We start from the raw sequence: 17416 nt of genomic DNA on the forward strand, positions 1-17416 counted from the left end.
AGAAACCCTTGGATAGTAGGGTACATCCTCAAAGAAGGTGACATCCATAGAGACAAATCTCTTCCCAAAAGTTGGTTCATAGCAGCAATATCCCTTTTGAGTTTGTGCATAACCAAGGAAGATACATTTTGAGGCCTTAGGATAAAATTTGGAATGATGAGGTCCAAAAATCTGAACAAAGCAAGTACACCCAAAGGTTTTGAGGGGAACGGTAAATAACTCTTTATCATGATACAAAAGGGTAAAAGGAGGTTTCTTGTCAAGAACCTGTGAAGGAATTCCATTGATGAGATATATCGTTGTAAGAATAGCATCACCCTAGAAACGTTTAGGCACATTGGAGGTAAACATAATGCTTCTGGCCACCTCCAATATGTGTATTATTTCTCTCAGCAACCCCATTTTGCTATGGTGTATGAGGATAGGTACTCTGATGGATAATCCCATGGGCAAGCAAATAAGAGGCTAATGGATTTTCAAAATATTCTTTCGCATTGTTGGATCTAAAAATTTTGATTTTGACACCAAATTGGGTTAAAATCATTTGATGAAAGATCCGGGTCAATGCTAGAACCTCATATCGAGAATGCATAAGATAGACCCGAGAAAACAGAGTATAATCATCAACAAACAGCAAGAAATATCTATACCCTCCCATTGCAGTGATATAATAAGGTCCCCAAACATCGGTATGCACAATTTCAAAAGGAATACTACTTCTATTGTTACTCAACGAATAAGTTGTCCTACAGTGCTTTGCAAGCTCACAACTCTCACATCTCAAACTGGACATTTGGATAGATTCAAATAAACTAGGAAACAAACTCTTCAAAGCCCAAAAAGATAGATGACCCAATCGATTATGCCAAAGCATAATCTGATCAATAGACTGAGAAACAAAAGACCTCTTAGTTTCACTACCTTCCCAATGAAAACTCCCTCCAAGTAGATAGATTCCATTTGTCTCATGGCCAGTCCCAATCACCTTCCTTGTCTCCAGGTCCTAAAAAATACATTGATCAGGAAAAAAAGTTACTAAACAATTTTGGTTTTTTGTGATGCTACCAACTGAAAGCAAGTTAGTACTAAGTTTAGGAACATGCAAAACCGAAGATAAAGAAATGACATTAGACAACTTGATATCTCCCTTGTCAGAAATAGGAACAAGGGAGCCATCAGCAATGGACACTTTGTCTCTATCGGAAGATAAATGATAGGTAGTAAATAGTGATGGCAAGCCAGTCATATGGTCAGATGCTCCTGAATCTATTATCCAAGAATGTTCTGTATTACCTGTAGCTGAGGCATGGTAAGCTGAGACCCGATTACCTGAATGAGCAAAAGCTGAGGTAGGAGGAGCTGAATTACCAACTTCATTTTCCAATTGAGTTAGAGCAGCTTAGACAACAGCTAAGGTGTCTAGAGGAGTGCCTCTTGTGCCAGATGAGTTTTGCTGGAATTAGATGTGGATGCAACTTCCAACAAGTGTCTTTAGTATGTTTAGATTTCTTGCAATGCTCACACACTAGGTCCTTAGCTTCCTTCTTCATATCCCTCTCCTTATCACCCCTAGATTTCGGCCTAACTGCTGCCAGGGCTGATTCAAAAGGCTGTTGTTGTAACATAACTTTTCTCCTAGTCTCTTCACTATGCACTAGGGAATAAGCTTGGGATAGAGTTACACCGTCTCTTGTCAACAACTGTTGTATCACAATATCATATTCAGAATTCAGACCAGCTAGGAACTCAAACACTCTATTAGTTTTAACCTGCTTTCTGTAAGTTTGTGCATCCTTCTGATTTTCCCATTCAATTGTTTCAAGGTGTTCAATTTCATGCCACAGGGATTTCAAGGTTGAAAAATAAACAGACCTGTTTCTCTCCTTGCTTGAGATTTTTAACCTCACATTTCATCTCATAAGCCCTAGCAACATTAAGGGGCTGAGAGTAGGTTTCTTTCACAACATCCCATATTTCCTTGGCTGTTTTTGCCCATAAGTAGTTTCGGCTAATGTGTGGCTGCATAGAGTTGCACAACCATGTCATCACCAAATAATTCTCTTGAATCCACTTAGCATAAGTGGGATCCTCCTTAGTTTGTTCCTTCACATTCCCCAACAAATAGTTCAGTTTTCCTCTACCCCCAATGGCCATCATGGATGATTGGGCCCGTTCTAAGTAGTTTGATCCATCAAACTTAACAGTTGTAATCTGGAAAGTGTTTTCAGTCATGTTACCTGAACCAGTTCTAGAAACACCCTCCCCTTGGCTCTTAAACTCCATTTTTGATTAGGGGTTAATCAAAAACACCTTCTAATCACTGTAACAGTCGGCCTACTGGGTCTGAAACTAATAACAGTAGGTCTAGAAGCAGAATCCAGATTCAGTAATTAAAAAAAAAAAAAAAAAAAAACCTTCTAACTACTGTATCAGTCCGCCTACTGGGTTTTGAAACTAATAGCAGTGGCCTAGAAACAGAAATCAGATTCAGTGGTAACAGTCCTGAAACAGCTCTACTTCCAGAGAGCAAAAAGTTGACTTAAATCAAGGGAGGCAAGTCTGATCACCTATCCCAAACAGTAACATTCCTGGATTTTGGGGATTTTCTCTTAAACTAATCTTGCTGCCGGTCTTAAGAAAGAATAAAATCTTACCCAGAAAATTCTAAAAACACTGATCTTGATCCAGAAATCCTCTGAAATTCTGATCGCCACTTTCAGTCTTGATAAAAAAACTGATCTTGATCCAGAAATCCTCTGAAATTCTGATCGCCACCTCCAGTCTTGATAAAAAAACTAATCTTGAACCTTTTATCTTTCTCCGATTCTTCTTGATTATCAAGAGTATGATCCAATCTTTGGACAGCTGCTACAATTTCTGATAACCTCCAAGAATCAACCGAAGAAAGATCTTTCTATTCTTCCAGTCCTAGGCAATTCTCATGTGGTTGGCTGGATCAGACTCACATGAGAAGCCCTAGATCTTGCTCTGCTACCAAGTAGTCGTACAAGACTACAATTAGCCTTAGGTTTTGAACAGAAAATAAAAGAAAAGGAGAAGAGAAGAAGAGAGATGGAGAGAGAGAACTCGTAGAGAGGTTTTGAGAAAAGAGAGAGTGGTTGTTATTAGAAACAGCCGCCCCACTCTTGAACTTATATACATAGTATCATAATTGTAAAAGGACTGAATTGCTTACATGGCAAGATAATAAGATAAGATAAAGCTGAAATAGACTAATCCTAATCAAATCCTAATCATAACTAATTGCTGACATACGAACACAGTGGGGTCCACATTAGTGTTCTCTACATTTTCACTTTGACATAACTCGTTTTGGCAAAATAATCCTTGCTTAAAGGATTAATCAAAAAGGTAAACTCCACTAGCTTCATGTCCAATAACAATCGTCCTCCTTGTACTTAGGTCCTAAAAAACACTATGTGAAGGAAAAAATGCCATTGAACAATTATGGGATTTGGTAAGGGAGATAACAGATAAAAGATTTTTGTCCAACTAAGGAACATGAAGGATGGAGTTCAAGGAAAGATTATGAGAGAGCATGACTTCACCCAAACCCAAAATTGGAGTTTGAGATCCATAAACTACAGTGACTTTACCTTTCCTTGGAGCCAATTTGTAAGAGGTAAAGTGGGAAAGCATACCAGTCATGTGAGCACTAGCTCCAAAATCCACAATCCAAGAACTAGGAGAGGTAAAGTGGGAAGGCATACCAGGCATCTCACATGATCCAAATCTATCTTTTCCTTCTCTCTTTTTTACAAGTTTTTGTAGAGAAATTAATCATTGATGTAAAAGGGGATAAGGAGTTCAGTGCTAGGGGAGGGAGAAGAAAAGGGGGATTATAGGGAGGAAGGTGGTTAGGGCTGCCTGATTAAGGTTCATAATGAAAATTATCAGTTGGAATGTGAGGGGATTAGGAAGTGCAACAAAAAGGAGATCTTTTAAGGAACTTCTTAGAAAGGAAAAACCAGATTTTCTTCTTATTCAAGAATCTAAGATGCAATGTTAAATGTGTGTGGAGTTCTTTGCTGTAAAGGGTCTTTCACTTAACAACTTCTTGTACTTTTCATTCCCTAATCTTAATAAAATTTTCTTGAGTTAACTGAAAAAAAAGATATTATTTTATTTGGTTGTGTTTGGTTTCTCTTTCAAGGAGGGTGTTGGAGGTTATAAGGGTATATTTGTAATGTTGATTTTGGGGACTTATGGAAGAGGGGCTTGTGTGAAATTTTGATATAATTTGGTATTTTTTCTTGTTGAAGCCATTGGTTGTGTGGGATTAGGGTTGAGTGAGAGTGGATATTTTTTTGTGAGTTTATAGAGAGGTAAACCATGTATCTCTTGTTCTCATAGTGGATATTTTTCCTTCTCTTCCCATGGGTGTAGGCTATTGAGCTAGACTATGTTAAATCTTGGTGTTTTCTCTATTTCTTCTTATTTTCTTCTTGATTTTCTATTCTCTTTCCTACTGGTTGTCATCCAATCTTTATACTAGAGTTACATAAATCAAGCTTCGCTCTTTTGTGGCTTCCCCTTTTCTCTTTAGAATATTTTTCTAAGTTTTCTACATTTTTAGTCGTCATCCAATCTTTATACCATGCCAGCTGTATGTTGTTCACAATTATCTTCCATAAGTAAAGGTCTCAATCATATCGTAACCATCTTAAGAAATGAACTCATATCTTATTGTCTCGAAGTATCAGTGTCATGCTATCCTATTGTGATGCTTGGGTTTTTAAAATGTTCATCAACATGTGCATTGACTACTAACCACAAAACCTTTGAAAGAAAATTCATCATTTAAATCAAAGATCAACAGTTGATTAAATTCTAAGTGTCCTTTCAATCAATGAGGATATCACTAATGAAGTGCATAGTTGTATTAGCTTGTTTCGTACTACTTATAAAGTGTCTCTGCTAAGAAACTTCAACTTTTGCCAGGTCAGACTGCTTGTTGGTGTTCTAAAATCTGTTGGCACTGGAAATCTGACTACTGCTGATGGTATACCCAACTTTGCTTTATGCACTTATACATGGAAATAAATGATGCAAATTAGCTTTATATCAGACTGGTCTTTGTAATTCTTATTAATTATTTCAGTTGAAAGGATCTTGGATGCAAAGACAGTGACAGCTGCAAGTCCCATGGCGCCTGCTTGTGGTCTCTACCTTGGAAACGTGAAATATGAACTCCCTTGAGTTATTGTGAGAACTGCATCTATTAAAACTATTTCATGGGATAGGTGGTCACTACAAAGGATGAACCTTTACAATAATATTTTGTCATGAATTTGCAGATCGAGTCCCAGGAAGTGAAGCAACGGATTTGGTTGGGGTCTTCGACATGGTTGTTCAGGATGTTTTACTCTTCCGAAATACTCGCTCAAGTCCATCTCCAACAAAAATGTGTGCACTGTGCAACTGTTTACAGCCCAAGGCATTCTTATGCGGTCTAGCACAATCTCATTGAAGATATCAGCCTCTCAAAATTGAACATTGGCAGTGGACCTTTTCAAAGTGGCTTACAGAATGTGATCCTTACGATTAGAGGCATTTCATTACATATTTGGGTCCTCTTCTGTGGTTTATAGGGATGCCTAAATTTTTGTTTAGAATTCGAAAGACGCATTTAAGATCTAAATTTATAATTGTAACAAGTTTATTTAGGACAGCGTTAGATCTGTTTATTTTTTCCTTCCCATCATGCAGGGGATACCAACTAATATGCTGCAGGTGGATAATATTAATATAAAAAAGAAAGTCCTGCTATGGGGATTCTGATTGGCCAAACTCTCGTAGTTACCGTACCTTTTCCCCATGGGATGGGGAAATTTTCATCCTCGGCAAGGAGTTTCGAGTTTGGACCTCCTGCACAAATTCCTACACTCCAATTGCATTGCAGGACGCCATGTTAACATAAGAGCGTGTGCGTATTTCACATGTGCAAGAAGATTAATGATGTCAAATGTCCTCTCTATCTTATTCCTTCATTGGCTCAAGGTTTTCCACCTCTGCTTAAGCTTCACCTGAGCACCAGCAGACCACAGCCTAAGTGATTGTGTAGGACGTTGACTGCCGGCACCACCATCTCCTTCTCCACCGAGACCTCCATTTCTGCCATCCACTTCCAATTGTCCACCACCGTCATCACTTATCAATCCTCTCCCATTGTTTTTTCACATTAATCTTGTGAATCAACAATCTGTTCCATCCAAGGTTTAAAGTATCGACACGTATTGGTCTGTATCGGCTGATACGTATCATTCCGGGACCCCAAAATGCAAGGCAAGGCAAGTATATGCTTTACATGGTATTAGATATTTGTATATATATTTTTTTTCAAACCCCAAAATTTACTCCAGGTAGAGGGGTGGCCACCTTAATATTTAATTAAAATTTATTCAAAATATAAAGCAGAAACAGGGATGACTTAGTCTGCCATGCCCAACCCGCATTACATAAACTCTCAGAAAACCTAAGCTCACTTTTAAACCCACCCATACAGAAATTCGTTAAGAAATCAAAAGTATCTAAGAGTCAGCAAGCCTAGGCAATCATCAAATACAAGCATCTTGATATGCCTTGGTAGTTGAGAAGCCACTAGGTAAGTTGTTCTCGTCATGGATTCGATTCCCTCATTTGCTAAGGCATCAGCTAGGCGATTCACTTCTCTGTAAGAGCGAGTGATAGAAACCCTCAATGAAGAAAAGAGATACAATCTCATGAAAGATATAGAAGATACTCCATGGGGGGATTCTCAATCCGATTGAGGAGATTAACAACAATCTGAATACCACATTCCACTTTTACATGTAGCCAATTGAGGTCCCGACATAGCTTCAAACCATCGTGAAGGGCATAAGCCTCTGCGTATAACCATAGTAATTAGAAAAGGAACAATCTATGATATGATTTTGACCAATCAAAACCCACCTATGAATTTTGATAAATAACACCTGAATCATTATCATGTTTATGATTCTAGTTTATTGGTCAGTTGTTCCACCCCCAAGTCCTGGATTGCCTCTATGGGCGCCATCCTTGTATTCTTACTTTTTATTTGTTTCAATGGTATATGTAAACATTCTGCCCAGCCATTATGAATATCTAGATATTCATATCAAAATGGGTACTTTTATTAAATGTTTAAAAGATTTATAGTTTGGAAGGGCTTCAGCTTTGATTGAACTGCATTGAGTGAATCGCATTGTAGAAACTACAAACTAGCTTCATTGAAAAGTTGCTTCATTAACTCATTAAAGCATATTCTAGTTTTTCCGGTTTTTCACCTAACAGATTTTAGGGTTTTAAAGTGAGGTCCACCATGCAAAGCAGAAGTCGTAAAAGCCCTCCTAAATGGGCACTTGAGAAACATCATACATATTCAAATGAAATAGAAGTCGTTTTACTAACTAATGATGGCTAAGATGGTAAGTTCTCTGGCTGGTTGTAGCAACTAGCAAGATAGACTTGGGATCAAATTGCATTGGCTCTATAAGAAGAAGAAGTCATTTTTCCTCTTTATTTATATTGTAGTACCATGAGTTTGGGGTTAATACAATAACTTAGTAACCTTTTACAAGCTAACAAAGAAAAATCACACTCAAACAAAATAGATACTTCATGTAGAAAGACAGCGAATCTTCACTTCAACTCTACTTTATTAATCCCACAAGCTGCTTGATAAATGTCCTCGAAGGCTTTTTTCACGCAAGAAATCAGCACATTAGAGTCGATAAATGACTTTTCCGCTGTTGCAACTATGCAAAGTTCTTCCATGTAACTTGCTATAGTAAACACAACATCCTGTTCCAAGTTCCAACCACAGCAAATAAACACAATAAAAGATCAATAATCACTTCTCTTAAATGATGAATTCATGAAAGGGATAATGATAAACCTTCTGTTAAACTTAACACCCAAATATAACATTCATGGAAAGGTTTAGGAAAATAGAAAAACAAGTAAAAAACACAAACAAGAGATAATGGAAAGCCAATTAATGTTTACCCAATTCATGCAAAGGTTTAGGAAGAGAACAAAAAACCACCAATGTAGTCTTTTCTTCTTTTGTTTTGCTTTAAAAATCATTATTTTGATGTTTTCAAAAATATTAATGTTTTTTTAATAAAACGAACTTGATTTTACTTTTCAAAACAATAAAACACATAGTTCAGATCAGGTAGGCACAACGTTGTAAGTACGTTCAATGAGCACTTGAAAATTTTTTTGACACCTGTCCCTTAAAATACCCTCAACCCGGGTCCGGATGTAGTACGCACGTTAGGTAAGCACAATGAGTGAGAACGTAATAGCTGTGTGACACATGTCCTAGTTAATGCGCTTTTCATCCACATGTTTTTGCTCCGTTATTTTATCTTTGTCAAAATAATTAAAAATAAAAACAATGAAAAAGGAAAAAACCTAGACATGTTGGGTGTTGGGACTCATTTACGTTTTCCTTTTTCATTGTTTTTTATTTTTAATTATTTTGACAAAGATAATAAAATAATGGATAATTTATGTCTAGCGGAGCAAAAATGTTTGGAAGAAAGGCGCATTAATTAGGACATGTGTCACACAGCTATTACGTGCTCACTCATTGTGCTTACCTAACGTGCCTACTACATCCGGACCCCCTCAACCCACCCTTGAAGAAAATTAAAATCCACTTTAACATGCTCACTTATGTTGTGCCTACTAGATCCGGTCCCTAAAACACAACTAAAGAATATATTTCAGTTTTATTGACAAATGTGGCAATGGTCACGACGACAGAAAACAGAAAGCATGTACGTCAAAGCCCAACAGAGTTTATAGAGGGCCCGTTTGGCAATCAAAGGATGCATTGAGTTTTTGCATGAAGATCTGAGCAGCCTGAAGCATGTTTGGCAGATGCACGTCTTTCCATGCATCTTTTTGCACGAGAATAAAAGACCAAAATGGGCTTTTCACATCTTTTTGGCATTCCGTCTTTTGGTGGTTAGATCTTTCACACGCCAAACAGAAATAGACTGAAAATCGGTCTTCTCGGCTTGTAAACAGCTGAAAGACCACACAGAAAGACACGCCAAACAGGCCTAGAGTTTACAAAGCTTAAAGCTGCTTTTGATTTATTGTAAGACTCAAAAGCAGTGTTGTAAGACTCAAATTGGACCGGATGGTAAAAACCAGAAACAGGTGAACGGTTCAACCGCCTGATCAATTGGAGAAAACTGTGTTTTGTAGAACATTCAATCTGGTCTGAGTCTTGCCACATTTTGGTTAAAACTTAAAAGAACAACATAAAATTAAAATTACATGAGTGTCCTAGTGTTTCCCAAGAGGAAAGAGAGGAAATAGACGCGTAAGGAAATTAGTGCTGTGTTTGGTTTCTCAATGATTTATTAGTAAGGGAAAATTCTTAAATCAATTCATCAAGAAATTCCTTGATGATTTTTTCCCCAACTTTCTCTTTCAGTCCGTGCATTGAGAATATCTCCCCATGACAAACACGAAAGATGTTCCCAGTGCACTGAGGGGATGGGCTGTGGGGCACGCTCTATGGGCAGCTTATACGATTATAGTAGAAAGTAACATTTTAAAAATCGACCTGGAAAGGAATCATTCTGGCCACTGGTTTCCGGGTTGATGGTCCAATTGTCCGGTTTGAATGGACAGCCCATTCTGACAGACAAATTAAAAAATAAAAAAACGATCAAAAACTGTTGAACAGGTCGACGGTTCGACCACTTGAATCAACAGGTTGTTGACTTTTTCAACAATTTTTGGCCAAATATCAGATTTGGGGTAAAACGAAGCCGATTGCCTGAACGGTTCCCGAGCCAAACGATCCCATCATCCGGGTCAATGGCGGTTCGAAAACCTTGGCAGAAAGGGACGAACTACCTAATGAGATTCCAATTACCTGAGGAGCACCGACCACTGTGAAGTAGCATCTTTTGACTGGATGATTTTCAAGTGATATTTTGTGGGTCGGACCAACCACTGTAGAGATTGTTGTGCTTGTGTTTCTGAAACTAGATTTGATAAATCCAGCTAAAGCCTGCATGCAATACACAAAAACAGTGGTCATTTTCTCTTTTTTCTTCTACCCAGGAAGAATCCGACACCTGATTCCACATACTCAGATTTGGGTTCAGATTAACCAAGTTCAATATTTTGGATTTTGAATTGGATTCAGATTACAGAGTTCAATAATGGGATTGAATTCAAGGCCCTATTCGCTATTCAGAAAGTTATTTACCTCTTTTACTCATACCCATGTTTTTTATTTTTTATTTTTTAGCTAAATAAGATAATAACTGTTTTAATCATAAAAAGTTATTATAAAAAGGAAAATTTTTTTTCCATCCAAGTGAAAAAATTATTTAACCACCTAGAAGATGAATAAGGGATACTTAAGAAAAATAAAATGTTTGTAGATTTTACGTTAAAAAAAAAAAAGAATACGAGTATCTTGATCAATGGAACCAAAATTTCATTAACCAACTTGGACCATTATGTAATTGAATCCAATCCAAATCCGAATCATTTACAGCCCGGGTTAGGACCAGATTAATTAATTAGAGATATGATGCTTTTCGAATTAATGTCAAACCTTTGGGCCCAGAACGTTGTTGAGCATTGTAAGCAATCCACTGGAGAAATGAACAGCAGCGGAGTTCTTCTTCTTTCTGATGTTGTCCCTTGAGCTGGTAATGAAGTGGAGGGGATCAACTTTTTCTTCATCACTGAATGAAGGGAGTGATATGCTCAACAAACCAAATCGATTTCCCCATAAATTAGCTTTCAACATATCCCCAATGTCTTGATATCCATTCAGCATTCTCATGTTTAAAGGAATCAATGCCGTTACGCGTGCCCCACTAGAAATAAAATCCATCCTTTGAATGTACAGTTGTATGGCGTATGATAATATCCCAATCACCACATCATTCACAGTCTGTTCAACAAACAAACAAACAAGTCATAAGACTCCAAACTTTACTCCACATAAGTTTTACCTAGACCTCAGGCCTGGGCCTGGTCCAACCCTGGGTCAAAGTCTCTAGTTTGCAGGGCTAGGCCCAACCTAGAACCCATGAATTCAAGCCCTATCCATGTATGTAGAATTAGCAGGTTAAATATATTTTAACTAAGGTAGCAATTTGCATGGGTTAGGCAAGATTTAAGGCTAACGCTGACCCAATCCTACCTAGACTTCAGGCCTGTCTGTCCCAACACTAGGTCAAAGTCTTAGTTTTCAGGCCTAGGCCCAAGCTAAAACCCATGAATTGAAGCCCAATCCATGCATATAGAATTAGCGGTTAACTTTTTTTTATTTGATTTTTTGGCTCCATGGGCCTACACAACAGGGGTAGTGTACATCCCTCAATCTAGAACTGGTCAAGCCCAATTCATGCATAAGCTTGGGTTGGTGATAGGAATGAGCGTGGGTCGGTACGGTTTAGTTTCGAGACAGAACCTGGATCTTACCTTGTAAGTTTTTGGAACCAGTAACTTACCTTGTGAAGGTCAGTCCTTGGCAGTTCTAAGGTATACTCGTGGAACTTGTTCTTTCTTTACTCTCCCCCTTCAAAAAAATGGTATGTTCTTTAAAAACTTAATTTTCAATAAATATAATATATAGTTTAAAACTTATATAATATTTTTATTAAGTTGAATAATTTAATATATATACATTACCATAATATATTAATACGTGGTTCGAAACTTATAATTATAATTTAAATTATGTAAATATTACCTTTTACATTACTTATTATACACATTCAAATATTAAAATGAAAATAAATGATCAAATCACTCAAGTAACTCAATGGTCAAGTGAAACTATAGCTTTTGTAACCATGAATGTATAAAATCAAATCTTCACATCCTCAAAAGTATTTTGGAATTTATTTCAAAGTAAGGCCGATTCAACCATGGCCAACCCAAGGCCGATTCATTGAAATGGTTCGAGTAGGATAATCCCCTAGACCCAAGAACCAGCCCTGATAGGGTCAGTTCAAGGTTGGATCAAAGTCGATTCTATTTGATTCGAGTAGAACTTACCCATTTTCTCACCCCTAATTGTTGAGATCGGACTCAAGTTGATGAACCCACCAAGTTTGCAACCCTAATTTCAGCACTCATTTTTGTTAACTTTAATTTCATAGTTATTAAACCCCTAATAACTATGTCAAATCGGCTCATACATGGTTGTACCTGAAAGTGTAAAAAAGTGGGCTTGAACATGATTAGGCTTTTAAATCATTGTCATCAAAAGTTGAAAATATATCACCCTACAAGAAGACCTTACAACGTTGCCAAAAATTATATACATATTATTAGATTGACATGAATAAAAAATATATAAGTCTGGAGATGTTTTAAAAGGTGTGAGGACTGTTTTTGTGAGGATTAAATCCAAATCAGATATAGAACCATCTTTGATGAACACACCAGTGATCTTTATACACAGCGTGGATCCAATACTGTTTGCAAGCTTGATTCAGCTACCAAGACATGATGCCAACAACGTCCCAACGGGCCATTCTAACCCCCTACCAACTTGATCTAATATCGCACATCTCACCATGAGACTAGGACTCACTATAAAAGTGTGGATCCACCCACCGTGTATGAGATGTGTGGTGTTAGATCATGTTGTTAGGTTGTTGGAATGCATATTGTTGGCAGGTGATCCAGACTCAGATGATAAGGGAGAGATGTTCCCAATATGGGACAGGGTTGGTAGTAGGGGTGAGCAAGAAAAATCGAAATATCAAATTGAACAAAATAACTAACTGAAATAGAATCGAAATTTTAGTTAACCGAACCAGCTAGTTCGATATTTTTAAAAAATCGAAGGTACCATTTCGGTTTCGGTTAACCAATATAGAAAATTGGCGATTAACCAAACTGACCAGTATAAATATATTTCTATATATTTTATGTATATTATATATATTATATTTTCTATGTATTATAAATTAATAAATATGCATTATATATAAATATATATATTTATAATATATAATATATTATTTATTATTTAAAATATAATATTATATATATATCTAACTTTTTATTATATATTTATATATTTTTTATAATATATTGTAAATATAAAAAACTGAAAAATTGACTAGCCAAACCAATGATTAACCAAATTGGTCAACCGGTTAATTGGTTGACTTTGATTTGATTTTAGTTACCGGTTTTCCAAAAAAGGTAACCCTGGTTCGATTTAAAAAATAGACTCACTAACTGAATCGTGACTTAGGAGTGGCAAATGGGTGGGTTGGATTGGGTTGAATACCAACCCACCATGACCCATCATCATTCATCAATCCTTATTAAAGGGTCATAACCCACCCTAACCCACTTGACCCATCCATATTGACCCTTAACCACCCTCACCCATACTAATCCACCTACCCTCATCTATAAATACAAAAATGGGTTGAGACGACCCATATACCCAAAATAAGAACTTTTGAGAGAATAATCTCTCTCAAGACTGCCACGTGACAAAAACAAGTCAGGCCAACCCGTATACTGAAAAATGTAAAAATTGTAGATAAATGCAGAAAAATGCAAAAAATATTTAAAAAATTGCAGAAAATTCAGAACTTTTGAAGAAAAAATTAGAAAATATGCAAAAAATACCAAAAAATGCATGAAAAACACCAAAAAATGCAAAAATTATGCATTAAAGCACCAAAAAACTGTAGAAAATACCAAAAATTACAGAAAATAGCAGAAAATACAAAAAAAAATGCATATTTTATAAATGTGCTTTCGTAAAAGTGGTTTCACAAAAGTACTTTTATAAAAGTACTTCTATAAAAGTAATTCCACAAAAGTGCTTTCATAAAAGTACTTTCGTAAAAGTGCTTTTATGCTTTCATAAAAGTACTTTTATGAAAGTGTTTTTATGCTTTCAGAAAAGTACTTTTATAAAAGTGCTTTCATGTAAAAGTGCTTTTATGCTTTCATAATAGTGTTTTCGTAAAAGTACTTTCATAAAAATACTTTTGTGCTTTCATAAAGTGTTTTTGTGTAAAAATGCTGTTGTAAAAATACATTCATAAAAGCACTTTTGTAAAGTGTTTTCATAAAAGTACTTTCATGTAAAAGTACTTTTGTAAAAAGTACTTTCGTAAAAGTCTTTTTTATAAAATCACTTTATAAAATTATTTTTGTATAAAATTACATATAAACACGAAAAGTTAATAAAATCTATTTTGTTTTATTTTTAGTTTTAAAATGAAATGTGACAATTTAGAGTTATAATAAGATAGACGTGTTAGGAATTCTATTTTATTGGTAGCAGATTCCCACTTCGCCGGTGTATTCATTCTTAATTGTTTAGGTACTCCGTCCGTGTATACCTCTGTTTGTAGCAGATCCGTATGTCAGTCCATGCAGCCATGACTTTAGTACTTTTCAATACTATTACTTATTGCACGGAATTTACATGGATAAAATTAGTGTAGAAAAAATCATGGTTGCATGAACGTTGATAGAGAAGAAGCTCGCATTCACTGCGACAGCCAATCGAATGAGACCACAATAGCACATCTACATCTACTGCTTTGTGTCAAAGTAATAATTGGCTGTCCATGAGGCTTTTGTTGTATGGACTGAGGTGTCAACTGTCAACAACCCTGTGGACAGCACAGGCTGTTTAGGGTCTTTCTGCACATGATATATCACCCCATTCAGTTCTTATATGTTTTTTTGGGTTATTAACTAAAGTATTCCTATAATTTCATGCATTTATTTCAACCTAATTTTAATTTTATAGTTTTTATTTTATAAAACACCCCTTATATATTACAACCTATTTATATACTTAATCAACTTTTACCAATTAAGTGTTTATTTTGCCATTTAAAATTAGTAACATCATCATCTAAACTGAGTGAAAAATGTTCAAGGGCATAGATCCATGACTGTTTATTCCAAAAAAAGTACACGTCACATTTTTTGTATAGAAAACAAAATTGACCAAATATAATCAAATACAGTGGTTGCTTGTGTCTTGGTAGAGGGCAAAAATAGTATTTTTTATTTTTATTTTCTTTTGATTAAATTTATTCAAATAGACATTAGGGTCAAAACTGTCATTTTCCAGTCATATACTAATTGAAGGTCAATTAAGTAGATAGATTACAAACTATAGGAGGTGTTTTAATAAAATGCAAACTATAAAATATATTTTAGTAAATCTATGAAACTATGGGGGTATTTTAGTAAATGATCCTTGTTTTTTACTTAAAAATATTAATTAAAGTTACTATTTTACCTCACAACCATGCTAATCATGCATACCAAAATATAAAACATAGAGTACATTAACTTTAAGATACTAGATTGTACAACTGATGGGATGCAAGTGGGTATGCATTGAAGACACTGCTTGTATATACAAAACATTGGTGTATTCACTTGTGATAAGTTGCCCAATTGCCATGGGGACTTCCAACTTTTGTTATGACATGATTCACTGCCACGGGGACTTCCAACTTACCCAGGTAAATGCAGCTACCTGGGTAAGTTTTTTCCTAGGAAACACTTACCCATGTTCTTTTATTTCTCGTGTAAATAAGGCAAAAGCCATTTTAGCCATAAAAATCTATAATTAAAAAAGTCATTTATGTCCCATTCAAGTGTTGCTGTATTGTCAATTTTTTCCCTAGGTGAGAAAGCTATTTTTACCCACCTAAGATACCTATTTTTTCCTAGGAAACACTTACCCATGTTCTTTTATTTCTCGTGTAAATAAGGCAAAAGCCATTTTAGCCATAAAAATCTATAATTAAAAAAGTCATTTATGTCCCATTCAAGTGTTGCTGTATTGTCAATTTTTTCCCTAGGTGAGAAAGCTATTTTTACCCACCTAAGATACCTAGAAAAATAAATTTTCCCTGGTTCCCACATAATTAAATATGAAAAAGAAACATTCCCCCTCTAAAAATCTGAAAAAAGAACGCCCCATTAAGGATGGGTTCACTCAAATGCTAAAATCATGTTGTAGCAAAAGTCGTTAAATTATGGTTTATCTCACCTCATAATTTTTTTTTTGTCTTTTTCATTTTATTTTAATCCCCACCTACGATACACACGTACCCTATCCTTATACCATATCATGTAAGATTCCGTAAGAGTGATGAATTTATGAAGTTGGGAATCAATAATTTTGTCAAAATTAAAATTAAAGAAAAACACTACAGAAAATAGTCGGAAAAAAAAAACCAACCACTTTTGCTACTACATGGCTTTATCGCTGCGCTAAAACCACGTAATCAAAGCCGTCGATCATACTGTGGCCCCAGATAAGTTGTTGATCAGAGCGCTACAGCAATACATGAAAGGCAATGATTCACAGTTTTAGGCCTGCGCTAAAACCATGTGGTAGCAAAACAAAACGGCGGAGAAGGCGGGAAGAGATAGTTCAGCTAACTTACTGCTCCAAGCTTGGACCTAATTCGTTTGATGCAATCAAGAGAAAATGAGACAGGTGAGATTTCCATGGGCTGGAGCCCTACCGGCGGCGTCCCCGATCGGATCGGCGTCTTATCATCTCGCAGAAACGTCCCCTGCAACGTGCTCACAGCAGAATCTCGTACTGTGTTAATGAACCAGGAGATCAACACCGAAGCACTCCTTGACCAGCTGTTCTTCCTTCCTGCTTTGGAAGTGGAAGAAGGGAACGTAATGGGAAGCGATGGGTCGTCCTCCCGTCTGCAGAGCGTCATGATCGAACCCAACGACGAGTAACCATCTCCCAGCGCGTGACTGAACTTGAACACCAGAGACCCTGCGCCATTGCTGGTTGGATACATGATCGCATGGACCTCCCATGGGGGAAGATTGTCCGAGAATGGAGTCACAGATACTTTGGTCAAGTAGTCCTTGAAATGTTTGTCGTAGTCCTCCATGGATAGTCCTTCCGGAAACGAAGCTACGAAGATGTGGTCTTCGTAAGCTACTTGAGTAACTTTCTTCCACCGATGAACACCCTTTCGGTCCGTTACAATGACGGAGAAAAGACGAGGATCAGACGTGGTGTGCATGGCTTTAAGCAGCTCCACGGTCTGAGACTTGTCGAACGGCACGTCGAATCCTGCGACCACGATGATGGTCAAGGAGTGCATGATTTGTGAGAGAGGGCTAAGCGGCGGAAATCCTTCTAAGTTTTCCATTGCTTGAGCTTGCTTTTCCTGGTCAGCTGAAGCCATTGTTGATAACTACTCTTCGATGGAAATCTCAAATTCTCCGCCTTTGTTTCAGTTGTTTTGGGGGGCAGAACTGCCAGTGATGATCAAGCTATTTAAACAGAAAACAGGTGAAATAGAATTAAGTGTTTGAACAGATTGTAGTTGCTTCACATTTACTCTGC

The 17416-nt window shown here is 36.6% G+C and overlaps 2 protein-coding genes across 2 annotated transcripts in view; one reads left to right on the forward strand and one right to left on the reverse strand.

Moving 5' to 3' along the window:
• Window positions 1–5811, forward strand: part of LOC104586484 (Pseudouridine synthase family protein) — an 88526-nt gene extending 82715 nt beyond the window's left edge. The window contains exons 9-11 of the mRNA XM_010243734.3: window positions 4963–5023; window positions 5123–5226; window positions 5319–5811. Coding sequence (XP_010242036.1) covers window positions 4963–5023; window positions 5123–5220 — 159 coding nt within the window. The 3' untranslated portion in view covers window positions 5221–5226; window positions 5319–5811. The remainder of the gene's footprint in view (window positions 1–4962; window positions 5024–5122; window positions 5227–5318) is intronic.
• Window positions 5812–7518: 1707 nt separating this feature from the next.
• On the reverse strand, window positions 7519–17416 carry LOC104586483 (wax ester synthase/diacylglycerol acyltransferase 4-like). The gene is made up of 4 exons (XM_010243733.3): window positions 16482–17416; window positions 10622–10966; window positions 9929–10066; window positions 7519–7827 (listed from the first exon to the last, which is right to left on the reverse strand). The coding sequence occupies exons 1-4, from the start codon at window positions 17253–17255 to the stop codon at window positions 7666–7668; spliced, it is 1419 nt and encodes a 472-aa protein (XP_010242035.1). The 5' UTR covers window positions 17256–17416; the 3' UTR covers window positions 7519–7665.

The sequence above is a fragment of the Nelumbo nucifera genome, chromosome 5 (genome assembly GCF_055504915.1).
Source record: "Nelumbo nucifera cultivar China Antique chromosome 5, China Antique-T2T, whole genome shotgun sequence".
Lineage (NCBI taxonomy): Eukaryota > Viridiplantae > Streptophyta > Magnoliopsida > Proteales > Nelumbonaceae > Nelumbo > Nelumbo nucifera.